The sequence below is a fragment of the Sorghum bicolor genome, chromosome 9, assembly GCF_000003195.3.
Source record: "Sorghum bicolor cultivar BTx623 chromosome 9, Sorghum_bicolor_NCBIv3, whole genome shotgun sequence".
NCBI lineage: Eukaryota > Viridiplantae > Streptophyta > Magnoliopsida > Poales > Poaceae > Sorghum > Sorghum bicolor.
Window position 1 is genome coordinate 46,986,833 of NC_012878.2, and position 26,982 is coordinate 47,013,814.

The 26,982-nt window shown below is 39.7% G+C and overlaps 3 protein-coding genes across 5 annotated transcripts; all 3 read right to left on the reverse strand.

Annotated features, from left to right (window-relative positions):
• Positions 5,004-12,111, reverse strand: LOC8077933. Its single transcript, XM_021447022.1, has 14 exons — positions 11,826-12,111; positions 11,638-11,739; positions 11,489-11,524; positions 11,321-11,388; positions 11,000-11,097; positions 10,767-10,818; positions 9,522-9,614; positions 8,936-9,046; positions 8,414-8,603; positions 7,365-7,807; positions 6,897-7,006; positions 6,416-6,474; positions 5,991-6,178; positions 5,004-5,453 (listed from the first exon to the last, which is right to left on the reverse strand). Exons 1-14 carry the CDS (start codon positions 11,881-11,883, stop codon positions 5,265-5,267), a joined length of 1,797 nt encoding a protein of 598 aa, XP_021302697.1. The 5' UTR covers positions 11,884-12,111; the 3' UTR covers positions 5,004-5,264.
• Positions 16,128-18,668, reverse strand: LOC8077934 (protein GAST1). 3 transcript variants are annotated; one of them, XM_021448280.1, is made up of 5 exons: positions 18,563-18,668; positions 18,323-18,449; positions 18,061-18,168; positions 17,919-17,952; positions 16,128-17,797 (listed from the first exon to the last, which is right to left on the reverse strand). In XM_021448280.1, exons 2-5 carry the CDS (start codon positions 18,393-18,395, stop codon positions 17,587-17,589), a joined length of 426 nt encoding a protein of 141 aa, XP_021303955.1. In that variant the 5' UTR covers positions 18,396-18,449; positions 18,563-18,668; the 3' UTR covers positions 16,128-17,586. The 3 variants fall into 3 exon arrangements, with proteins under 3 accessions (XP_021303955.1, XP_002441006.1, XP_021303954.1); XM_002440961.2 differs by having other exon boundaries at positions 18,323-18,668; XM_021448279.1 differs by having other exon boundaries at positions 16,128-17,952; positions 18,323-18,668.
• On the reverse strand, positions 20,060-23,329 carry LOC8077935 (acyl carrier protein 2, mitochondrial). Its single transcript, XM_002440962.2, has 2 exons — positions 22,977-23,329; positions 20,060-20,513 (listed from the first exon to the last, which is right to left on the reverse strand). Exons 1-2 carry the CDS (start codon positions 23,184-23,186, stop codon positions 20,337-20,339), a joined length of 387 nt encoding a protein of 128 aa, XP_002441007.1. The 5' UTR covers positions 23,187-23,329; the 3' UTR covers positions 20,060-20,336.

A 26,982-nucleotide genomic window follows, 5' to 3' on the forward strand; every position in this document is an offset into this window, starting at 1 on the left:
AATCATTAACGCGCTATGATTTGACATTTTTTTGTTTCCATGAGGCTCTTTAGTGAGTGAAAAATTTTTTATTTTACCTGTTGTAGCACTTTTGTTTGTATTTGACAATTATTGTTCAATCATAGACTAACTAGGCTCAAAAGATTCATCTCGCAAATTATAAACGAACTTAATATTTTTTATTTTAGTCTTGATAGCAGCCGGATCGGAAATATTATTGTTAAACTATGTTGTTGTTTAATATAAAAGTAGCGAGATTTTAGAGCTTTTTCTATACCTATCTATAAAGAGCGAAAATTTCAGTTTGCCAAATATTTTCTTCTGACCCTAATCCTGTCCGTGTTATCGCCTCCTCGGTCCAACGTTTCTAGAAGGGCAAAAACAAAATAAAAAACATTTTAGGGTTCTTAATGCAAAATCCCAGAATCGTTACCATGGAAGGTAGAAAAAAATAAAAAAAATTCTAGGACTCCCAATGTAAAATCTCCAATTTACTTTTCTTTTATTTTTTAAATCGGCTAAAAATTAATAAATACATAGTAATTCATAGAAAAATCTAAAAATTATAAAACAAATTTTGTTCATCTCTACATATGTAGATCCATGCAGTAAACAAAAAATATCACAAATTTTAGTACACTTTTTTTTGGAAATGCTTGCCTATGCTTTTTACACTAAAATTAAAATTGTAGTTATCTTGCTCCAATAATTATAAAAATTTAATAGTAGCCTATTTAATGTGATGCTTGATTCATATTTCATAGCAATCCTAATCTAAATTAAAAAAATAATGCTAGCATCAAACTTCTCATGTTTTATATAATAGTGAGGCATATTAAGAGGTAATATTAGAGTGAGATAAGATTTAACTATTTTCTATTTTTATTATTAAATAAATATGTCTTTAAGCTACATATTATTGTAAATATTAACTATCTAATACCATAGATGTTATGGTTATCAATAAAATAAATTATGGACTTTAAATTTTATAAAAAGGATAAATATAAATAGATATGTAACATTATGTCATCACTTTCTAGGGTTATTTGATGTTTTTCTTCCGTTGCAATATTACCAAATTGAGGAAGCCCCCACTCCTCCCATGGCTCCGCTCCCCGTCCCCGTCCACCCGCCGCCACATCCTCCGTCGGGGGCGGAGGCGAGGCCAACTACGAGGTCTCCGACAACCACCGCGCCGCGTGGGAGCGTCACGAGCAATCGGTGCAGGAGCTCCTCTAGCGGCGCCGCGCCTACGCCATGGTCGTGTGGGCCTGCCTCCGTCGCCTCGGCGAGCGCGAAATGGAGCGCCACGACCACCTCCGAGCCCTCATGGTCCGGCTCGACCGCGCGCTGGAGGACGACCACGCTGCACGCACCGGCGAGGAGGAGCAGATCCAGTACCCCTTCTTCACCAAGGGCACGCAGGAGCTTCTTAAGGCGCGTGTCGACATTGCACAGTACTCGCTGCCCCGTGCCAAGGCCAGGATTGAGATGGCCAAGCGCTGCCATGAGGATTCCGATGAAGACCTAGAGGCGGAGGCCGAACTCGTCGTGAAGCAGGCCGGGGAGTTTGTCTTGGAGTGTAGCGAGATTGGAGATGATCGCCCTCTCATCGGCTGTTCCTTCTCTTGTGATGCATGAATGCTGGCCACAAGGTACTTCCTCTTAATCATACGGAATTACATATGCTTTGCTCATGTATGTCTCAAACAAATGCTGTGATGAAAGGATGTTGAGAACCGTTACCTATTAATTGTATTATTATGTGGCGCCTGTGGCTGTGGGCTTTTGTCACTAACTGTGCCGCTGGTTTTGCTTTGAATTGCACTGAGTGACAATAAAAGTGGACTGATCTGACGTGCTGTTTGATGGAATTGTTCCCTCATGTGATGTTTTTATGCTTTCTTTACCTAATATTCTTCCCCTTTTAATTTTTATATCATTTTTTACTCTTTTTCCTCCATTGTACATGAAGATTTCTGGTTTTTTTTATGGGATATGATTTTTTTCTATTTCTTCTCAAGGTGATTTTCGATATTAGTTTGGTAGTTTTGTTTGCTTTGGTGGGGTTATATTTATTTGATTCAAGGTTGGACTAAACTCATTTAAATTTTACAAAAAGTGTACAATTATCAATTAATAAATTCTATACCCCGTTGCAACGCATGGGCATGTTTTGCTAGTTATATTAAAAAACTAAAAAATATTACAAATAATTGAAATAGTAATTAAATTGTTATGGTCAATGGCAATCAATTCGGTGCCAAAGCACTCAACAAGCCATCAAAGGAGTGGCACAGGGGAAAACAAAGTTTTTTCTCGCTTCTTTAGCCTGAGGGTATTTAAATCATTTTGTGGCTTTGGTTTTTTTTTTAATATTTCGTAGCTCAGTTAGTCACCGTTAGTAGTGAATATGGATGGAATGGCTTAGGAGACAAAAAAATGTCATAGCATACAGATCCGTCATGGCTTTGCACCTTGAGCTTCTCCACAATGGGCCTCAGGCCACCGAGACGCAAATTGGATGCCATCAAGACAAGGCATGACCTCCACTTCTTCTGCGTCCCTGCAGTGAAAAATCGATTTCCATGAGAGGTTAGTAAAGGTTGCCCGTCACTATTCCTTACGACTACTACCACTGCAGCTTGCCCTGATAATAAAGACCTTATCAAAATTAAATTTGTAAGTACCACTCTGCAGAGGAATCCGTCTCATACGAATGTTTCCTTAAGTGTTTTTTCATTTCCTAAGGTTCTGAACCTGTTCTATTCGATCCCATTCGTTGTTTGTTCTCAGAGGACATGTATCGTGTCAAGAAGATAACAGAAGATTCAATGGACAATGTAAGAGACCAAGTTGAGAAGTGCTTTTTGGTTAATAAAAAAACGACCGCCTTGGTTAACGCCAGACATTAACCCAGGCGGTTTATATTCTTGCTCGCCTTGAAGGAGGTTTTGAAAAAGTTATGGTAAATATTTTTTGTAGCAGTGTATCGGCAGAGCAGCCATGGCATAAACCAGTTGACTGTCAAGAACAACATTTATGATTGCTGCATGACCCATTTCATTTGATTCAGTAGGCTTGACTGCCAACCTGCAAGGTACCTATCACATTTTGCAATTTGTGGAGCAAATGCATTTAGTCTGAGCTTAGTGTTCAATAGCGGTAGACCAAGATATGTTTGAGGAAATCCGTCTCTGCGGCATCCTAACACCGATACGCAGTCCAGTACAGCCTCCTCAGTCATATGTATGGGACTGCAGTGCTCTTATTGTAGTTGATCTGCAGCCCGGTTGCACTGGCAAACTGATCAAGTAGCGATCTCAGTGTTTGGACGTCTGCCGGTTCTCCTCTGCCTGCAAAATTTCACTAAGTTTGGATGTCATTTGGTTGAGTTTTGCCTTTTTCTTGTGGTGATGTCTAGGCAAACTAGGTCAAGTCGACCTAGCATCCTGGCTAGGCCGACATCTCGGCTACGCCGAACCCGAGTAGGCCGGGGTTTTTTTGTGGGTGCTGCGCAATCCGGCTAGGCTGGCTTTCTGTTTGTTTGCTGTGACTTCGCCTTTTCTGCTAGCTTTGCTTCTGCAAGTTGTTCCGTTGTGTTCTCTAAGTTGGTTTGGGTTCATCTTGTCACCAGTTAGCTTGTGCGAACTTCGTTTGATGATTTCGGTTTTTGAGCACTTTGGAATTGAATCAGGACATAGGCTAAGTCTCTCTCGCTCGGCGAAGAAATTTTGAATTGGCTCCAATTCACCAGTTCCTCTGGTCACATGCTCGGTTCACTCGGCATTTGGTGCGAAACAACGCCTCAACCATGCATTTGATGCCCTTGGGATTTCTTGTGCGGATCAAGTTTTTAACCCAAGACCATCCCAAGGAGGCAAAAAGTTTGATGCAAGAAAAGAAGAGGAAAAGGAAAACATTGGCCACATGCTTGCGAAGCCTTTGTAGAGATTTGTTCAAGTATGGGATGCATCTAAAATGACTTCCAAGTTGGGGTGACTAGAATAGAGAAAAAAATGTAGAGTAGAGGTTGGCAAACAATTATATAATGGTGAAAGAATTATCATATAGTCCTAAATTTTAGCTTATATAGTTATATGGTTATTGTTTCATGAAATAGTGACCTATTTCTCTTAACACCCTTTCTCCTTCACATTATCAAAAAAATTACATGGCAATATATGAGACGACTTCTCATAGAACTGACGTATAGCATTGTACCTACCCTCAATGTATATTGATAGGTAGCAGCCCTACGGTAGGCTCTACTCCCTCCATTCTAAATTATAAGACATCTTGTCTTTTATAAAATTTCTACTATGCACTTAGATATATATTGATCCAATATGTCTATATTGTAATTTAGAATGGAGGGAGTACTAGATTAGAGGAGATTATCCTTTCCAAGTATGTATACTCCCTATGTATATTCGTACTATCCATGGCAAGAGAATTTATTCTTTCATCTTCTTTAACTACCTTCCTTCAAATCCAGCTACACCATTGTCCATTGTGGTGAAAACCCTTCATTCAGATGATCTTTTCTTCGACAAACATTAAGCTTTTAACAACACATGTCATGTACTATTTTCATAGTAACTCCTATATATGCCTTGAAGACAAGAAACCCGTTTGAATGTGCCTAATGATATGATTAGCAACCCCAGCAATACAATTGACCCCAACTTTAGTAAATATTTTAAAGGTAAGAGACATATAGGTTTATAACTCTATTATATTGCTAATTTCTCTTAGCAACATTGTTCATTGGTAGTAAAGTGATAATACGAATATTAAGAGTAAGTGGAGGGAATGTCCCCTAATAAAATTGAGAAAATAAAGCCATCAAATAGCCCTTAGTGACCTCCCAAAAATACTGATAGTTATTTATTTGCTCCTGGAATAATACCTCTTTTACCTCCTCTGAACCTTGCAATTAGTATTTCATTTTGGAGTTCACTCAGGGGATGTCATACTTTATCATCGACAAGTGAACATATCAAGTGAAATTATAGTACTGCTGTGGATTTTGAACACCAAAATTCCATACAATAACACCTGCAGAAATTGGAATAGCTCCACCACAACGTTTTCCATTTAAACAGGTAATCGTTCCCACAGGATGATAACTAGTTTAATACTACTTCAGATTTTGCAACTAGGGAGATAAGAAAATCTGTATATCTACAGAGAACCGGGAGAATAATTTATATCCCAACCAAAGAGGTGTCTTAGGAAAAGGACTTGAACTAGTCACATCATAGAGATACAATAAACTGAGGCGCCTCGAGGTCAAGTTCCTGTTTCATGACACAGCTCATGAACCAGTCACTGCTGAATGTTTTGATGCCACTTTTTGCTGCAACCAATGCAAGTTCTGCCTCCTCTTCACAGACCAAAAAGATTGTCAAGGACGGCTCATCTAACTCACTCAGTTTCTTTATGATCTGCCAAACATATAGACATGAATTTTATTAAAAGAACATACAGATGTTAATAACTAGAACTCAGATAGTCTAGAATGAAGCAGTGTATTAATCATGCTTCTTACTAGAGAATTAAGCAAGCAAGAATGTTTTGCGTGCCTTATGCAGTATTTAGTGATTAAACCCCGAATTAATATCAAGTCAATACATTTATTTATGGGTCATCTTTATGTCCAAGAATCATTTTATGATACCATAAAAAAAACATGGCAGTCCTTCACCCAAAAAAACACATGCCTACAAGTTTCACGTTTGAACTACTATTAATAATAGCTCTTTAAGGACGCCATAGCACAAATTCATGTCTCAGATATTAGGAATTGCATGGAGCGAGGTCTGGCCCTACTGGGTTACTGTTTTGTAAGTTCACAAATCATCTGGAACTCTGGATAAGTTGTTGATTCGTCCCAATCTTAAAAAGCCTATGCACGCATGTAAGATGCTATAATAGAACCGCTCTCAAAAAAAAAAAGAACAAGCCAATATAAATGTGGTTACCTTGCCTCCAGTAGACTTAATAATGGCTGAGAGAACATCAAAAGAGGGCTGGATGTGCTTTGAAAGACAGAAAGTATAGCCAGCAAACAAGGAGTTAGGCCTTTCTTTAGCTCTCATAACTGCATCTCTAAGTTCAGACTTATATTGCATCCTATATTCTTCATCTTCCAGAACATATTGTGCTTCTCCTGCAAAACAGCAGAAAAGTCTAAGAGAAGACAAGGGGTCCATTGTGTTTTGTTGTCCATTTAAGAGCTAATGTTCTTTTACAAAAAATAACCAGGACATAGATATTTCGCTCCAACATAACCCCAGCCCCCAGGGGCTACCGGGCTAATGAAGACCAGAAATTGCATCATTCATATTTTCTTCGATGTACAGACATTTGCAATGATATTAATCTGTATAGTCAACTTTGAACTAACCTACAAACTGCCCTTCTCTGAAGCTTTCTTTTAGCCAGTTTGGGGAAATTATCCAAGCACTGCAATGAGCATAGGAAGTTTTAAATTTGTTAAATAACCATAAAACAGGAAAATCACAATATACTCCCTCCATCCCAAATTATAAGTCATTTCAAGAATCTTGGAAAATCAAACCATCTCAAGTTTGACCAAATTTATATGGTAAGATAATAATATTTATGGTGTCAACTTAGTACCATTACATTCTTCATTAATTATATTTTCATAGTAATACCTATTTGATGTTATAAATCTTTTTAATTCTCTTTATAATTTTGGTCAAAGTTGAGATGCTTTGACTCTCCAACATTCTTTTGAAATGATTTATAATTTGGGATGGAGGGAGTACAAGGGTTAAAGCACTATATTTAATGCCCACCAGATCTTGGTCAATAACAAGATAAAGCTGGTTGTTTGGTTAACAAACGATAAGGATACGTACCCAGAGCACAAAGCAATACAGAAATTCATAGTCCTGCGAGCTTTTCCAGTAACAACATGTGTGCATGAATGTCCATCGCAAGTAACAGACCCCCTAAGCGTTTCAACAACCTGTAACATAATGATTTGCTTATTATACTTCAGAGGCAGAAAATGGAAATGTTTTGTACTGATGGAACAAAAAAACAATGTGGGCACGAGAAAAAAAACAAAAAGAACAGACATGCAAGTTTGTGTGATCACAAAAAAGGATTAATGAAAAAAAAACATTGCCATGTAACAACTCCACAACTTCATGTAAGTCTAAATCTCATCTAATGACATAATTAAAAAAAAGGAAACACTATCTGTTGAAAGAGTATGCAGCTTTTTGTACCAGAAGATTGCAATTTACTTTACTATGTCAGTGACCATATTCATTAAGCTTAATTGAGCATAATGTGAATTACATAAGTATTGTGTATAGTACCTTTGTAAGGCGTGCCTTCTTTTGTTCGTCTGCAATATTCATGAGCATAACTGTAGGGCTTCCATTGGAATAGATAACGGCCTTGTCATCTTGAGACATTTTGCTTTCAAAATCACCTCCCATGCTAGGAACATGATGTTCTTTAGGAATTCGATGCAGTGAATTTCCAGGGGAACTGCACAAGTTATTGTCATGTGCACCAATTTGATTCATGTCTTGGCAATTGTCACCATCATTGCTACATCTTATTCTTTTTGACTTTAGTGATGATGATGACATTTCATACATACGTTTCTTTGGCTCTTGCTGAGATAATGAACTTTCACCATAAGCATTGCAAACTTCATTTGTTGCCTCCTTTGCAGTCTTTCTGACACGGCGTTTATATGTCTGGAGGACCATGTTATCAGATGAGAGAAAATTGGTATCACCAGGAGATATACCTGCAAAGAACTTTGTAAAACAGTAGAAAACATAGGATACTGAGTTTCTTCAGAATGCACCAAAGTTACAGTGTTGAGTTGGCGTTTGTACCAAAGCCAGTAGGCTATTAAGGCTATGTATCTGTCTATTTTCACTAATAATGATGGACAGTGATATACAAGATTATAATTGACTAAAATTCAACTTCGCTCTCACAAGAAAATAAAAATCGATTCTCCACAAAAATAACTTCCTTCAAGCAAATGCATCATCACGTTGGGTTACTCTCAAGAAGAGAACAAAAATATGAGTTCAGTACTCGAACAAGTATGTCCTAGTGTAGCAATGCATATTTCAAAAAAAAAAAGTGTAGCAATGCACATACTGTAGCTATTTTTCAAGCTTTGTGTGTTTTATTGGATTGGCTGATCACAGATAAATTTGAAAAAGAACAAAAGGGAAAAAGCATGCCCCTGACTATAGTAGACCTAAAATTTTAGTATAAGCTTGCAACATGTACCTTGCATAAGAATTAAATTTGCCATAACACAGGCTTCAGAAACAGCATATTTGTGATTCAAAAGCCTAAAATGTTACATGACAAAAAGTATGGAGTGTAGGCTTACTATCTGGTACTACAGTATGGAGTGTTGTCTGCGGTTTCTCCCATGTTTGCATGATTGGCAATTGCTTCTTAAGGTGTGCAACCATAAGTGTTGATCCACCAGGAAAGCATAATGTTCTCTTTATATCAGCCCTTACTGGAATCTTTCGAACCTTACCTTTAGTATCCACTTCTCCAACAGATACAAAACCCTGCAGTACATTCAACATACAAAACAAAGACACATCAGCACAACATACTGGTACTCAAGGAAACATGATAGTAGGAGCCTAACAGATTTTTTTTATTATTTTTTGTTTTTTATCAGGAAGGGGCATACAATTTGTACATATTCCAGACTACCCTATGTCTGAAATGTAGCAAACATTCGATGCTTACTAATTAGAAAAGCTGGCTTTATTTCTCCTCTAAACTTAAATTTAACACAAGCACTGAATTGCTAAGTAATACCATCTACAGATCACATTAACTTATGCGCCTAAAGAAGAGGGGAAATGGTTTATCCAGTAATTCATTTACTTGCCTGTTTTAGCCAAAAACCCTCAGAAACCTTATCTGCCCAGCAGAAAATGGATGTGACACCAACATTCTGAAGCCTCTGCGATAGTTCCTTATATAAGAGCTGGCCAATACCCTGAGTTGAGCATCAAAACAACCAGTGTCAGCCATGAAATGTTTTAAGTAGAGATAGTGGATAACTGCACGCATTCAAAACAATATTTTATTTCTTGCATAAATACCATAATTGTCAGTTCAAATTGGTAATTCATCAAACAAATTGAGTTTTGCAGGAGGTTCATTTAAAGAGTCTGGAATCTCAATTTAAGATAATGTACTAAATGATATTCAAGTAAAATTATTCTCCCTGGTATCTAACCATGTAAAGTAAATTTACCGAAATGAATTTAAAATTCAGAAGTAAAAGGAAAGCATCCATTACTGTCTGTATAAACATACAGTACCCCTAGAAATTTTAAACAGAGAAAACAAATATGTGAAAATCTCAAGCTGTGCAGTGATGTGTAATGTGTTACAGTTCCTTGTAAGGAATACTGACCTTTAATAAAGAATCCAAATAAGATTTAATGAAACTTGCAAAGGACACGTACCACACGTTGATAAGATGATCTCACAACTGCCAGAGGTATTTCAGCATACTGAGTGTCAGCTGGCACAATCTGATATGATACAGTAGCTATAACCTGCATGAAAGAGTAGTTGTGGAACCTGGCATGATAGTTTGAGCAAAAGCAACTAGGAAGAATATTTCATTTCTCAAACCATACTATCCATGGTAGGTGCACTTTGTTTATGAGGAGAATGATAGGAATCACTATTATGCAGTTGTTAAGTGCAAGCTTGAAGGAAACAACTACAATTGTGTCCTGCAATCAGAATGTGGAAGAAGCAGCTTTTATCTTTTCTTCACATGCCCTTTTAGTCAGGCTTGTTGGCAGCACCTTGGTGTTCAGTGGAACCTTATGATTGATTTCTTTCATATGCTGTTGCAAGTAAAGCAAGGGTTCTCACACCCTTTTTTCATGGAAGTCTTCATCATCAGAGCTTGGCAAATTTGCAAGCGACAGAACAACAACATTTTTAGTAGAGGGCAACCATCCTTCCTTGCTTGGAAAACAGGTTTCGTTGATGAAGCTTGCCTAAAAGCTCACAGGGTCTCTGAAAACAAGCGTGCTCCCTTCCTTTCTTGGATAGAGCTTTGAACATAGTTTGGTCTATCCTACCTCAGGCTTCCTGTTTCATTTGTTGTTGCTTTTCTTTTTTATTCTATTTTTGTTGTACAGTTGGTTCTTTTGGCTTTAATAAAATCCTAACAGTGGGCCCCCATGCTGTTTTTCAGGTAAAAAAACAAATTATCTTATAACAAGTTTCCAATAGAAACATACCAAAATTCAAAATCCATGGTAAAGTAATTAAATTAATTTATAGTTCTTCAAAGCTATTCACAGAAAGTTAGGTTGTTAATATTCAAAAATTGATGGTGTGCCCTAGACATAAATTTACGTGCAACAGAGGTCATGCTAAAGTTAACAAAGGAGTGGTATAAAAGTAGGATAATTAAGACATTGTGAAAAGGAAGACGAATAGATAACACCAATCAAATTTCAATGCATAAGATTAATTGATTTGTAGACTCCATCAATGTTTTCAAAATGTTGAAGAATCCATGATTAACCGTCTAGTAATACATGGGCAATAACTGGACAGAATGGCTTGATTAGGGGTGCTAGTGAACAAACCCAAGCGACTAATCATCAACTAGTGCAACTAATCGTGGGTGACTATACAGATGACATGGTGTTGCTTCTCAGTTTCAAGCACAGAAACATGTTTACCTCTTCATGCTGTGCCGCAGAGCTAGACAGCAGAATTAGAGTCTTGTATTTCCTGGGCAACAGGAACATGAAATCAGGATACTAATTATTTATACTCTCATAATCAAAATATGATTGTGCTGTCAAGGCAAAACTCCAGGGAAACCTATTTTATCAATACCATGAGTCATAAGTCACAAGTGACATCCCAACATTATAGAAATTTAGATAAAGAAAGAAAGATAAGTTTGTACCCATTAGTTGTGCATTTTTCAAGAAACCCTGACTTTCTCCCAGTGTCTGCAGCAAAGTCCATACTAGGAAGCTCTTGCTTGTAGAGCATCAATACTTCCTGTAAATATCAAAGTAAGAGTAGATATGAGCTATCATGCATTTGCAAGAAAAAATGTTGAGCTAACCACTATAACTTGGCACGCATATCATGTGTAACAACTCATAGTCACAATTTTCACTTTTTTTCTGAATGCTATCAAACCAAGCAGACAAAAGGAACGTATCCTTTTCTTAATTCATGATGCCGGAGTCGTTAAAACAAACGTTACAAACTTGATTACCTGAAGCAAGGACTTGGTTTGGCTATCTGCATCGCCTGGATTGAGGAGGATGAACTGAGAGCCATCACCTACACATACGATACAAAATCAGATGACAGGAGCGGATGGAACCACCACTGAATCCAAATCAAAGATGACCGGACAGCAGACATCCCAGCAGCCACTCACCGACGCCAATCGAAGCGCCCCTCTGATCCCCAGAAACTGCACAAGCGTCGTGACACATCCCAAAAAGGCAGTGTGAGCGGAGGAGTAAATCGAGGCGATAGTTTGACCGAAACTACGAGATCGAATAAAGTGCGTGAGGAGCAGCGAACCAGAGACGACGGCCTTGGCGCCCCTGGGCCCGGAGATTGTCAGCCCCTGCTCCGTCGTCTCGCACCGCAGCCCGCTCCCGCGGATCTCCACCTTGCAGTTGCCTGCGCAAACAAGACGTGTATGGGATTCTACGAAAACCTAAGCAAGGAGTTAAACGCGATCGATGGTGGGCGGAGATCAAGCGCACCGATCGAGAAGGCGGGGGCTGGCTCCGGCTCGGGCTTCGTCTTCCGCGGCCTCCCCATCTGATCTGCGAAGGAACCTGCTACGCCAGTCGCCGTCGAGGATGGTATCGGGGCCTGCGGAATCTGGAGGAGCTAGGACGCCGGCCGCCGGGGCTATAGGATGGGTCGTGGCGGGTTGGATTGGATTGGAGTTGTTCGTGGGAACTGGGAAGCGAAATGTGAAGAGAATGTTGAAAATTGAAATGGAGTTCGGGCGGAAATTTTTAGGGTGGCGGGAAGATGGGGAAAATGGAGATGCCGCACGCGCGCAGAGTGGATTTTGTGGTTATTACGGAGGTCGGTCAATCATTCCGAGCCTGGGCTGGGCTGGCTAAGGCCCAGTTTGGTGAAGCCCGCGTCCGTCAGGCACCGGATATTCGAATTCTGTTTATTTATTATTACTCCCTTTATATTAAATTACAAGATATTTGACTTTTTTTATTCTAAGTTTGACCATTTGTCTTATTCAAAAAATTTATATAAATATAATCAAATGTAAGTCATTCTTGAAGAACAAGTGATATTTTGCATAAATTTTTGAATAAGACGAGTGGTCAAACTTAGTGTCAAAAAAGTCAAATGTTTTATAATTTGAGATAGATTGAGTACTACTGCACAGTCTAATTTTTCATTATTTTTGTAAAAATAAGTTTTGAAGACAATAGTTTTGCATAAACATACTTCTATCGCTATCGCCAAATGAAACGGAGAGATATAAATATCCGCCAGTTTAGTTGATTGAATTTCTCTTTTGTGCATAGCATATCTTTAAAAAAAACATTTTTTTCATATAAACTTGGATATAAATAAGTTTTATATGGAATTTTAGAGCTCGGTGAGATACCCAACTTTACAATTCAATACATATATATAAAAATCTTGTATTGATTATTTTGGAACTAGTATGGTTTTTTGAATAAAAAATTAATCGACTAAAACATCATCGAGTCTATATTTTTTTCTATATAAAAATTATCTCCATACAAGGTCATTAACAAATTTATGCACTTTATAAATCAAGGGTTATTTATTCACTCCCCTACGCAGCATATCTCTAAAAGATTTTCTTTTGCACGACCTTATATGAATATAAAATTTATATATAGTAAACTATAGTGCTTGATGATATACTCATAACTTTTTTGTTTGATACAATGTTCATAATTGTATTTGTATATATATCATTGTATTAAATATTTTAACATCAAATTGGCTTCAACAAGAATGTTGTGTGCTATAAAGTTATGTCTCATCGAGCTCTACATTTTCATATAAATTTTTCTTCATACAAATTCATATGAAAAGTTATGGTTTATTTGAGTTGGCAAAGTATAAATCATGTGTTTTATATTAATGGTAGTAGTGTACTTTTTGCTATTTTTATTTGGCTTAATATTCCATAGTAAAAATCCTAAAATTTGTATGGTCGGCCTAGGTGGTTTCTTGCATTAGCCTAGCACATCAATATCAATAAATAATTTTGTATTTCTTGTACGTAGGAATTCAGGGTATTAGAAACACGTCATGAAGCACATGAAGCATCTACTCTCTATGTTCCAGTTTGTAAGTTAGTTTAGCTTTGTCCTAAGTCTAGCTTCTCTAGCTTTGATCAAATTTATTAAATAGATGCACTCTCAAAAATATATTCTATGGTATATCTAATGAATCTTGTTTGATACTTAGATGTTTGTGTATTTTTATATAAACTTGATCAAAGGTATGAAAGTTTGATTTAAAATAAAAAAACTAAAATGGTGTATAACTTAGAAGTGAGGGATATATAGTAGCCACAATCTACAACAAGAAAACTAATTCCATGACTTTTTAATTAGGTGATAAATTAAAATTTCATTTAACGACCTAAGAGAGACCCTTCCATAAAAACCACAAAACTGATTGCATGGCTACTTAAAATAGGTTGGTAAACTAAACATGTTTTGAATGTTTATTTCTCCCATAGCCCAAACTCAGTATTCAACAATTTAACGTGCATCTTTGTCCTACTTGCACTTGAATTCATCTACAAAAAGCACATATAGGCACCTTATATAAATCACCAATCTATTTAAGATCATCAACCATCTAAAACCCCAAAACATTATGGGAGTGATTGTTGGATCCTTGACTATAGGTTTAGTTTTCATGGTTTGTCAATGCAGGACTATGAGGGACATGGCCATGTGGTGTAGCTTCACATCTTTGGTTACATTTTTTGGGGGGGTGGGTGAGACAAGCCAAATCAAGAGTTTGTTTGGTTGTATGGTAGTGGGGTGAGTGCATGTGCTCATTTAGAATGGTGTCACCATGCATGGCAAGGGATAAAGTTACCTTGGCTTGGGTTGTGTATAGTTGAAAAGTGATCCCCTAATTTCAGCTAGTACCAAAGAAACATGTAAGATGTTGTCGGTGTTTCGTCAACCAACTAGTGAATTTATATGAATGTGGGAGCCCTACGTCCAGTCTGAGAGAATCGAGCGTGTGTTCCTCGGTTGAATGCTCTGAAGTTCTTACAATGGTGTATGCAAGAAGATTGAAAGGAGGTAGGAGAGTGGAAAGGGACCACTCGAATGAAGTCTCGAGAGTCTGTCTGTTTGTTGTCCCCTTAGAAGGGTGCCTTGGTTGTCCTTCTATAGAGTTTAGGGCCAGACTGCATACAAAGAGATGCATTCACCCAACCGCATGGTTGTGAGCGTGAGGGAGGGAGAAAACTAGTAAACTTGGCTTGCAAGGAAGGCCATCTTGTCCCGACACTAGTGCCCATCCTGATGTGGTTGATGTCATGGTCTCGTGCCCACTTCATGCATGGCGTGACGTGATGCTACAGTGCTGGTCATAATGGCACTATTGGCATGGTGGTGGTTCGCCAACTCTCCTGTTGTGACATGGGCTCACCATGGCCTTCATCACCATCTTTGTCCTTCTGGAGGCATCAATCTAGGAGAATTTGGCCACCCTCGGGTCGTTATTAGTCTTGCAAGTCATGTAGCCAGTGGCCACGATCTCGAACCTCTAGGGTCGCGGCCTTCGTTGGCTTATAAGTCAAGCCATAGTCATAAGCCTCATCCCGTAGTGAGTGGAGTTGTACTCTCATCTCGCCAGGCCGTATTTGGATAGTGGCTCACCGTACTGATCGTCACCGCATGGTAGTACTGTCTTGTCTACACAACATGGTGCAGGGATGGCGGTTGTCCGAACCGATGGGACTTCTATGCCATCAGTCCTAGTAGAGTGAATGAGGCGTGCCTGCCTTTGTTAGAGCAGGCACACTTGGTAGAGTTTGATCTCTCCTCGTCCTTCCTAGGGGTTAGGGCATAGGAGAGGTCATGCAATATTGTCTGGCACCATGTGGCATGCATTGGAAGGGAAGAAATTGTGGTCGATCTCCTACTTAATGTTAGGCCCAGATCTGCATGGCTTACACGGGCCATGGTTGATGGGCCTATGTCGGCTCAGTTGTCTTGGGCTGTCCAAGTTGCAAACTAATCGGTGCTTTGAGATACCCGAGTATCATGACCCTGACAGATGTCTATTGTTTCCAATGCAAGCTTTTGAATTGGACCTCAAAATTAACCCTATGCTAAGTACACAACTTGTGGGGAGTGATAATGTTTTGTACGATCCAAATATGATAGTAATCCCTATTGAATTATTTACAAGGCCAAGTCTACAAATGTCATTGGACAAAACAAACCAGAACAATCTCAAGAAAAAACACATTATCACATAAGATAGACAAACATTGCCTAGGCCGAATAGTGTATGATTCACAGGGTGAGGCATTGCATAAGTTTGCTCTTTATACATCAAGATTTGAAGATGCAGTTGTTGGTGATCTCAGACAAAGCGTCACAATGTAGACACCAGGACATCACTAGAAAAAGTATAGATCTCATATATAGATGTTCAACATGCATATGGACTCAAAGGTGGCTTCACAAAATCATCAAAAATAGAAATATATCATTAGAAATACCACAAGTATATATAATCAAGGACAAATGACCATTATTAGGCTCAAGAAACATAATTATACAAACCAAAATATGTGCCACACATATTTTTGTCAATGTGGATTCTTTGATGATCCCAAAAGGTTAAATGAAACATAAAACTAAACTAACAGTTGCATATTGGCACATAAACAAATCATGATCATAGAAGCATCCACCACAAGCAACTTTGTAATTCATAAAAGTTCACCAAGCACATGCACAGGCCATTTGAAACAAATGTTTCACCTAGCACTCTAAGTCTTCCATCCCTAGTTAGAGTGGCTACCATCAACCATCACTCAATTGATGTCACCTACACATTAGACTTGGAGTTCTACATGTTAGAGGGGCACAGTTCACCACCTCACACTAGCCTAGTATCACCTAAACTATATACGACCTTGTGGAATCGCTTTGCCATCCAAAAGAGCAAAAATATGCCAAGTCAGTCTATGTAAGAGTTAACTTGGCAAAATACAATGCATTCTGAGCACCTCACCTTACTTCTCGAGTATTAAAATTCCAAACATGTGAGTTATAAACATCAACCAAAGTAGTTCCCCAGGAGCACCATCTTCTTATTATTTACCCTTGCAGTAGAGATCCTCTTCTCATAGAGGGACACAACCTCAGCTATTGTCTCCTTATTCCTTCTTATTCCCTACAACAAACTATTATGAAGGAAGCACTGCACAATGAAGATCACTAACAATACCGATCTTTGTTTTTTCCTTTTAGAGTTGCATGACCAACATCATTAATACCAAGGTCTTGACCCTACGCAACCATACAAGCATTTTTAGTTCCTTGCTTTGTATCTCTGGGTTCATGACCCAACCTTGTAATTACCACTTCCTCGTAGATTGGATTCCAGATATTCTAAAACACGTGTGGAATGAAGGTCATTGAAGTTTTGTTGCTTTGGCGGTGCATTGCTCGGCTATCGACGACCTACCCTTGCCATGGGAGCTTATGCCTCGACTTTGTAGCTGTGTTGCCCCCTTGTTTATGTTGTTGAGGTTGTTTCTCCTGTAATGTGTTTGTTGTTGTTCGTGGTCTTTTCTCTTCTTTCTTGCTTTATATCTTTCGGTTCATGATCCAATCTTGTAACTATCATTTCTGGTTCCATTGGCATCTATGGTAATGAAAACTCAAAAAAAGATTAACCAAATAGATTTGTTATATTTTAGGTGTGCCTAAATTTTAGCCAACAAATTTTAGACAAGAAAATTATAAGGACAACTCACAAAAGAATTTTCATAAGTTTTTTCTACAATCAAACAATAACAAAATTAAATATTGCCTAATAAGCAACCTAAAAGACCAGGCACATGAAATACAGATGTGTTTATAAAAAATCTACAAGGTTGTCATTTGATTTCCTCCGTTTGCAACGTCTTTGAAACGCGACCGAGAAGGCCAGCCAGACTGGTCTTCAAAGATACCATGTAAAATTTATATGGAATTCAGAATGATCTCCGCGTTCCAAGCCGGTTTGCCATGGCCAAACTGCCGGGCATTCTGCTACCGGTGAGCAAACGTGTATGTGTGCACAACTGCACATACAAGGATATACAGTATGGTGCACAGCGTGAGACGAGAGCAGTCCCGACGAATCAGACGATCGAGAAGCAACAGTGCATGGTAACGTGATTCGCTTGTCTTTTTTTTTTATCCCTGTATAAATAGGCGGGAGTAATAAATAAAATGTAAAAAAAAAACGGATGCAATGTCAGGTCGATCCACGTATGAGGAGGCCTACTAGGGGCACTTGGGGCCTCCCCTCTTGGTCTTCCAGTTGTTGTAGCAGGGGCAGGTGTTCTTGTTGCCGTAGGTGCCCGCCGGCACGCACAGGCACGTCGCGCAGCACTTCCGGCAGAAGAAGAGGCACGGCTTCCGGTACGCCGTCGCCGAGCACCGCGCCGCGCACCGGCCGCCGCACTCTGTCGCAAACAACGCACGCACGCAGACGCAGCACAGCAACATCTTGAGCTAGTACTCTATAGTAATCATCGGCGACGAGCGATTCAGAATTCAGAGAGGTGTTATTCTTTTTACACGGACCTTGGGGCTGGAGGCTGCCGGGGGTGACACCGTACTGCAAATAATTGAAAATCATAGCCATATTCCATCATCAATCAAGTGTCAAGGTACTGTCATCCGGCTTTCGCCTCTGCACGTGTTGCAGTGTTGGTATGGTGCTCACCATTGGGAGTGGGAATGCGTTGGGCTTGGCTGGCGGAGGAGGAGGAGGAGCAGCGGAGGAATTGGTCGGCGCCGGAGCTGGACCCGGCGACGGCACGAAATAAGCGGCCTGGATGAAAAAAACTCACCGCATGAGCAAGAGCAACTAAGAACTAACTGTGATAGATTTGCTACTATTGATCAGAAGACCAAGAAATGTGCTCGATATATATGATCTGCTGCGTGCCGATATATATGACCGAGAGAGGGACAGATATAGCGACCTGGCTTCCTTGTTGGGAGAGGAGGAGCGCGACCACCATTGCGGCGCAGCAAAGCAGCTGCAGCAGCGACCATGGGCTCTTCCTCTTCATGGCTGATGCTAGCTCTCCCCGCACCCTGAAGCCTGAACTGAAACCTCCAGCAAGACGGAATGATGGAACAAGTGAAGGAGAGTCAAGAGTGAGCGAGCGCAGGTGGTGAATCGGCCGGCCTTCAAAGCTAGCTATATATGTGTGGTATACCTAGTAGTAGCTCTTTGCGACCTGCAGGCCAGGGGAGGGGAGTGGAGGGCCAAGCAGCGGTTAGATCGGGACAATATGCTTGCGGCGGTTTTGGTAGCTTTCTGGCGGCGCCTGCCGGCCATGTAGTTCAACAATAATAGTGAAACGAACGGGACGACGAACGGTGGTTAGGCTAGCCACAATGGGCCCGATCGAGCTTTTGGCACATCACGGCAATGGGTCCGTGTCCGGCCATGTGAGCAACCGGACGAGCATGCATGCGTCCATGTCCATGCGACGGGACGGGATTAATTAACATAACCCAAACGCCATGCCGTCTTTTTGGCGCACGCTTGCAAAGCTGAAGGATCGAAGGGCTGTCGCATCGTATCGCATGGATGCCAAAGCGAAGAGAGGCAGCCAGGAGTCAGGCCTCAGGCCCGCAACACGCTTGCGCGCGGCAGCGAACAGGGGAGGGAGCCACGAGCCAGGGACCGTCACCCTCGACCACCACGCGCTGGCCACTCACTCCATCGGCCGGCTGGCTGGCCGGCCGCAGCGACGTGTGTGCCCTCCCTGCACGCGGCAACAGATGACGAATCGAGTTGGGAGTCGCGAGGCATCTTTCTCCCGTCCCGCTCCCGTGAGCACACACGCACACCCGTGACCTTTGTATTGTACTACTGCACTGCTGCTACTACTAGGAATCCAACATCTTCCGCTCCGCTGCCGTACGTGTGGTCGTCATCGGCATATCTACGTACGCTGCGTCGGACCTTGTGCGTGGCTCGGGGACGCCAAAATGTTACTCTTGTGTATTGCACTAGAATCTGGAATTATGGATAGTAGTTTCGGTAGCCTCAGTCTGGCCATGTTTGGTTGACCTTGATAAATTTTATCGTTTATCATATCGAATGTTTAGATACATGTGTAAAGTATTAAATATACACTACTTGTTGAAACTAAAAATACAGTTAGAGAATAATTTATGAGATAAATCTTTTAAATCTAATTAATATATAATTAGACACTAATTACCAAAAAATAAAAATGTTGCAGTACCTGTTATATTCTAACATCCCAACCAAACACTCACTGAGAGTTCTGTGATATAATTAATGTTTTTTAAATTAGAAAAATATAGAGTTACTAGGATCTTATTTTGTGGAATAAGCCGATCCTAAATAAATAGGTAGATAAGATTTTTAGAAAAAAAATGGTACTAGTTTTAAAATCCGTTAATTTAAAATAGATTAATGATAAACTTTTAGAGATGAAACCAGATTTTTGTTGTTTTTAGAAAATATAGAAGACCACTGTAGAAGCCAAACCTACAAATGACTTGTCTACTTTCAACGGTTAAAGGATGTCATCTGGTTTCAACAGTTGAAGGTCTATACCTAACTACTATTACCCGATTTCATAGTTTAGGGTGGACAGTACAGTTTCAACAGTTCGAAGATACCATCCTTTACCCAGTTTTGTAGTTTAGCATTCAAAATATGTGCAACCTGGAGATTGAAAATGTACTTCACCCTTTCGAAGAAATCCCAAATGGACCTCTGTATTAGTTTACTAATGAGGGTTTCCATGCACCGTGTGTTCCACAGTTCACACGCATCACATGGGGGCACAAGAACACAAAAAATCGTTTGGTACACGTTTTATTCCAACAGATTCAGAAAGATAAAGAAATGACTTCCTATCTACTGAGGCAAGCTACAGAAAACTGGTCCCATGTGGCATACAGGTTCTGGATGCAAACGCACGTTGAAATAAGAAAAAGGAAATCCTCTTATTTTGCTTGAGGATGTGAGGCGATGAAGTCAACAGCTGTCTTGATGGAGTCAATCTTCTCTGCTTCATTGTCAGGGATCTCAAAGGAAAATTCTTCCTCAAACGCCATCACAACCTCGACAGTGTCCAAGCTATCGAGTCCAAGGTCCTTCTGGAAATGGGCAGTAGGTGTCACCTGCGATTTGATGGAGAAACAAGAACAGGTTACTGATGACGGCTCAATGCTATGAATCTATAATCCCTGAACATTCTCTATACCACTGGAAGCTCAATATCTAATATTTGGACCTAGTTTGCAATACAAATTAGAGAAGTCATGGCACACATTGATGCCCAGTAATGCAAACACTAGTGCCCATTTTGTTAAGCCCCAGATTAGAGAACTTGATTACTGAAGCAATGCAGAAATGGATCAGATCTAGCATACAGCATAATTAAAATTTGAAATACAACCAGGAGTCCAATGTCCTAAAACAACAGATTGAATGATTGGCAAATATCTTATGACAGACATTAAGTATAAACTAAAGAACTGTTATACTGATCTTAAACAACAAAGCACAGAGAAACAGTACTTATTTCATGAAACACAACATGAATAGATTTACCATTGACAAAAAAAAAACAGTTGCTTCCTCCAATCACAAATATAAGTCCATATGGGTTTGTCCAAGTTAAGCTTTGTTTTTAGCTTTGGTAACCAACAAGTAAAAGCTCCATTTGTGCGAACTAGGAATAAATTCTAGGGGCTTTGTCTAAATGTACTCCTATCAGATACTACTGTTTGTTTATTTGCTTTTCTAACAGATATTCTAAGACAATGTCTAACATTAAAGAAAAACATACAAACAAAACATATTTTGATAAGTTTTCACCCTTAATTTGATTGTAAATGGTTAGTTACATCAGGTCATACTAGCACTTGTACATCTATCAGGATGTTCCCATCAAATGGTTCACTACAACATGCAGGAACATACACTACAACAAAGTTGGATGTGATGCTAGAACAATGAAAGAAAAGATATTACTATAGTTATCATGTAAAACACTTCCACAACATAACTCTTTCTATTTAAGATAATATATATTTTATAGATATTTGCAGGCGAAGAGAAAAAAACTGGAGACTTTGTCCATGCCCTACCAGACTTATGTTGTATCGCAGGAAACAATTGCTACACTACAAACCTGGTGATTATGCTATTAAAATTATCCAAGCATTATTAATAAGAAACTTAAGTTCCTATAGGGAAGCCAAAAGCTTTAGCAGAAATCTAAGTGCAGATTTCACTGTTTCAAACTTTCAATCGCACTTAACTGTTTCACAATTGTGAGAGATTTGGCCACAGTGATAATATGTTCACAGTTCACAAGCTCCGAATTGTTCAAAATAAAATAGGACAACGAAGCTAAAGAAGGTAGCCATTATTCCAAACTGTACTAGGAAAAAAAAAGCCAGACACAACTCACAAGGTAGCAGACAAGACATGACATCTCAACAAGATGGTGAAATCGAATTGCTAGCTTGCCAGCTAGCACAACGGAGAGGCTTAAGGTTACAATGGCCCTGTTTGGTTCCAATTCTCCACCAGGTTCTTATAATGTAAAAAAGAACTGCTAATGCTATGTTTTTGGTAGCTTTTTCATCAAGTGCTTCTCAAGACGAACAGGCGGAGCCGAGAAACAAGAAGCTGGGAGCGAGCGGCTTCCTCAGAACCCCCCTCCTCTGACCTACCCATGCGCCTGCATCTCCTCCGCCCCCACTTGCTTGCCGTGTCGCTCCTGTCTCCTTTCACCTTTGGCCAAAGAGCAGCATCCCTCCAGTTCCTCCAAGCGACGGAATGCAGCTTCCCTTCCACCTCAGGCTGGTCAGCGGGAGATCTCTAGCCCTCCCCTGCCACACTAACCTCCGCCTTCCTCATCGCCCTTTGCCGAGCTAATCACAAACCTCTGCTGATCTACCTTTGCATACTTCGCCGGCCTCCACCATGCTCTCTCCGCCGGTTGAGACCCCCTTCAAGATTGTATATAAGAAAAGCTGTAGAGAAGCCAGGCTGCCAAACATCTACTTGGACTTCTTCGATAAGCAGCTTTTGTAGGCAGCTTGCCGCCAAAAGCTTGCTTTTCTATAAGTAGCTTCTTTGGTAAAATGTTCCGAACAGGGCCAATATCATGAAAATTAAGTAGCCCATGTATTGATGCAAACTTTGGGCACTCTACAATGTCACTGAGTACCAAATTAACCAGTAGCAAAGAAACTTCACTGTTTCCGAATCAAACATTGACAACTATAACATCAAATCATAAGAGTACGGAACTCGTGTTATCTTATACCCCTTGTAAACAAGGATTCCATTACCATTCTTCTCCATAAGGCTTCCGCCACAAACTCATAAAGTAGATCATTGGATTCCTGAACTAACGCTTTACATTCATGCGCAGCTCTTAGTAGAGAGCCTAAATCACTCCATAACACGAAACCAATATTAGGACACGCATTTTGATTAAAAAAAATATCAGGACGCGCACGCTCAAAACCCTAAACCATCCAGCACAGATCCGGATCCGCGAACCTAACAAAACCGTAGGGGCAGCCGCACAAGCATCCGCCGAGAAAGAGATAGATCCCGCTCACCTTTGAGGGTTCGACCTTCTGGAAGTTCTTGACGACGGAGAGGACGCGGTCGGCGACCTCGCCCTTGTCGAGGAACGACCCCTTCGTCTCCTCCGTCGTCGACGACAGGAGCCTCCGTGCCGCGGGGATAGTCCCTCCCGCCGCCGCAGGGTGGACCGCCGGCACGCGGAGGTGGGCCAGGAGCGCTCTCCTCGCCGCCGCCATCGCCATTTTAGTATTTTACTCCTGGAATGAACGAACGAACGATCGATCCAAGGTGCGCGGTGGCGACTGGCGAGTGGGGAAGAGAAGGGCAGCGTGGAGACTGGAGACTGGCGACCTCGTGCTCGTCCAGGCAGGTACAAATCCTGTTCAGAATGAAATTGCGGCCCAGGTAGCCCATTTTCAAACAAATTCACGGGCTCCTTTTTTTTTAAAAAAAAACTAAAAGGCATGTTTTTTTTGACATAAAAAAGGCATAGTATGTTGAACTTCATATATGAATCTCTCAAAGAAAAATATTTGAGTATGCCGTCAGATTTTTTTTATGAGAATGTATGCCGTCAGATGTTGGACGTTCACGTAATGGGGCTTTCAAATATTTGAAGGATCGAGTATAGAAGCATGTGCAGGGCTGGATGGAGGAAACCCTTTCGGTTGCTGGTATGGTACCCATACCTAAAAATAGGTGACTCGTGTTGTTTTTGGGGAGAAAATCATGTTCCAACAGAGTAGGCATTAGGAGGACTCATTTTGGGTGTAGGACTGGGCATTACGCATATATGCGTCCTCACTTGTGGCTGCGTAGCTCTGATGGATTTGACCCCAGCTGCTTGCATGGTCTTCTTTGTGTTGCCTGTTGGAAAATGCAAATTTTAGGTACATGACCCAAAATCACTCAATGAGTCTCATATTTAGGTTCTTCTGTTGGAGATAGTCTAAGGAGGTTTTAATTATGGTCATGTTCGTTTGAGATTATCTATCTCAATTGTGTTTTTTCTTTTAAAATAAATCAATGAACAATACTTTCAGTCATGATTTTTCAGATAAATCAGTAGCCCAAGCGATGACGACAATACTCCATGACATGTTTTCGCTTGCTGCAAATTTTAGGTACATGACCTTTTTACTGTATATGACCCAAAATCACTCAATGAGTCTCATATTTAGGTTCTTCTGTTGGAGATAGTCTAAGGAGGTTTTAATTATGGTCATGTTATCTATCTCAATTGTTTTTTTTTCTTTTAAAATAAATTAATGAACAATACTTTCAGTCATGATTTTTCAGATAAATCGGTAGCCCAAGCGATGACGACAATACTCCATGACATGTTTTCGCTTGCCGTGAGGTCTTTCTCGTCACATCAATGGTTTGCTACGTAATTTTTGGTGGGGGTAACAAGGAAGACAAGCGCAAACCTTGTTGAGTCTCTTGGAAGGAGATGACACTCAGCCAAAATATTTGGGAGGTTCCGGGTTTAGAGATATTGAACTTTCAATTTTGCTATGTTAGCTCCACATGCTTGGCGCATTCTAAAGGAACCTAAGTCGCTAAGGCCTTGTTTAGTTCTGGGTGGGCAAAATTTTGGTGTACTGTAGCACTTTTGTTTATATTTAGAATAACTAGGTTTAAAAGATTCGTCTCGCAAATTATAGGTAAACTATATAATTAATTATTTTTTTTATCTATATTTAATATTTTATGCATACGCCGTAAGATTCGATACGATGAGGAATTTTTGGGTAAACTAAACAAGGCCTAATAAGTGCGAGGGTGTGGAGGTCTGCGTATTTTTCTGATGGGTTAAACGCTCAGTTGGGAGTGCGCCCTTGAAATATTTGGCGAGCTATCTCCTATCATGGGAAGGACATACCCAACTAGGGGTTAATCAAACGGATTGGAATTGGAGAGCAGACTAATGCATGGGATCAAAATTGGATCCCATGAGATGGTGCACTCAGTCTAACTGATTTACTGGCATGTAAGAGACTGATTAAACCCACCCAAATAAACTCGTCCGTAAAACAACTACAGTGTAGGGTTAAGATTTCTATACATGTTTGGACTTTTATAGCTTAGCTCAAATGAATATTTTGGTGGAAATGCTTCCTTACATTCTTATAGGGTGCGTCCTTGCTTATATAAGTGATTGCTTTTATAATGCTTAATGTGATTATCATGTCCGTTAAGCCTATTTGTTTGGAAATATGTCAGTCATTCAGTAGTGTTTTTCTCTCACAACAAATCAATGATGCGAACGGACTGAAAAGCATACTGCATGTCCATCAACTGTTGACACTTATTAGTTTGCCTTGTGCGTAGGTGGGTACAGAAAATTTGATCTATATTATATATATGTTTTATATATTATTTTAATTATTTTAATAAGTACAAGATAAACTACTACATACTGGATGTAAACCATAAATTGGGGCATCATCTCTACATAAATTTCTGTTAGGTATACACAACACAAGTTGTTATATATTGCATTGTAAGAGGCGCTAACCTTTAAGCATATAAGTTGTTAGATTGGCTCCGTTGGCGTTACAGATACAATACAAGTTAACATACTTTCTCTGCACAGGCTCCACGAGTTGTTATTGTATATTATCACAAAATGCTACAACATCTTTGAATAAGTTGTTACATACCTTTACGCTCAAGTTGATACATTATGCATGGACAAGTTATTAGACTATACATACATATTCATCTCCATTTGTAGCTCTTCACTTCTCATCGCACATTCGTGTATGTTTTTTTGAGATCTAGTTACAGACAGATGCTCACATACACGAGCGCATCACTTATACGAGCACACACAGTTACAGACAGATGCTCACATACACGAGCGCATCACTTATACGAGCACACACATGCACACCGACATGTATTTAATTGAAACTTTAGCTTTCCAAAACAAACAAGAGCTATTTACAGACTGTCATACTACTCTCTATGCATGAAGGACATTTCGAAAGTGTGGTTTAGGCGACATGCGTAAGTCCCTAGGCTTCGTCCAAAAATCCGTCTCACTAGTTGAGCTAGATTAAATTAGGCCTTGCTTAGATTAATTTTTTTTGGATTTTAACACTATAGTATTTTTGTTTGTATTTGGCAATTATTGTCCAACCTGCATAATAGAGTTAGATTTCATTTGATTAAAAATAACATCATTACAACATCTCTAGATAGCCCAGCAGAAGGTAGCTATCCCAACCCAAATCAAATTTTTAATCCTTTTATTTTGATTACTTAGCCAAATACCGAACATGTGGCTAATTGATCTAGGTTGGATCAGATTAGTAGCAAAAAAGATGATCCTCCATATCATTTTGGCAAGGGGGCAGTCTAGGAATAAATATTGGATCGTTTCGTTCCCATTACAGCTGATGCACTTTTGACTCCCTTTCCAATTTTTTCTGGCGAGGTTGTCTTTGGTTAAGACAACTTATCTTTATATGAACCATAGAAAAATTTTAATTTTTAGAGGATTTTTCATCTTCTAGATCTTCCTATACCGAAAAGGTGTTTGTGTATCTATAAAATAGAGATACATAGAGCGGACAGAGAATGAGCCTGATTTGGTTAAGCTCTACCTGAAGTAATCCGAACCTTCCACCAATTCGACATTTGAGATCCGTGCTACTAAAGTAAGTCACTCTGTAAGTTACCCACCAGTGCCCTTCTAAAAGAGATGTTTAGGGGGCTGGTAGTCATCACTTTTGAGACTGTTGCGTGAGATCCTGTAACACTCTGGTGTTAAGCAGACTAAAATCTGACATGTCATCATATGCACTGGCATTTCATCTAAGTTGATAACCTGAATATGCATTCACTAAAAACAAGTTTAATTTCTCATGCTTGTGCTTAGTGGATAAGGTGTGTTTAAGTTTGAAACCCTAGTTATGCTTTTATGTATGTGAATAGTGTTCTTGTGCTCAAAAGGGTATTTTGGAAATTTTCTTATACAATAATTGAATTTTGGACCAAACCTATTATGTCTCAAAGGTGTATTTTTAA

Coding starts and splice junctions, on each gene's coding strand:
- LOC8077933 (XM_021447022.1), bottom strand. CDS start 11,883: ATGGGGAGGCCGCGGAAGACGAAGCCCGAGCCGGAGCCAGCCCCCGCC. Junction 7,007..7,364: donor AGAAGGCACGCCTTACAAAG/GTACTATACACA, acceptor ATTATGTTACAG/GTTGTTGAAACGCTTAGGGG. Junction 6,475..6,896: donor TGTATTGCTTTGTGCTCTGG/GTACGTATCCTT, acceptor TGCTCATTGCAG/TGCTTGGATAATTTCCCCAA.
- LOC8077934 (XM_021448279.1), bottom strand. CDS start 18,412: ATGAAGAGGAAGAGCCCATGGTCGCTGCTGCAGCTGCTTTGCTGCGCC. Junction 18,169..18,322: donor TCTCCCAACAAGGAAGCCAG/GTCGCTATATCT, acceptor TTTTTCATCCAG/GCCGCTTATTTCGTGCCGTC. Junction 17,953..18,060: donor ACGCATTCCCACTCCCAATG/GTGAGCACCATA, acceptor AATTATTTGCAG/TACGGTGTCACCCCCGGCAG.
- LOC8077935 (XM_002440962.2), bottom strand. CDS start 23,186: ATGGCGATGGCGGCGGCGAGGAGAGCGCTCCTGGCCCACCTCCGCGTG. Junction 20,514..22,976: donor AGAAGGTCGAACCCTCAAAG/GTGAGCGGGATC, acceptor ATCAAATCGCAG/GTGACACCTACTGCCCATTT.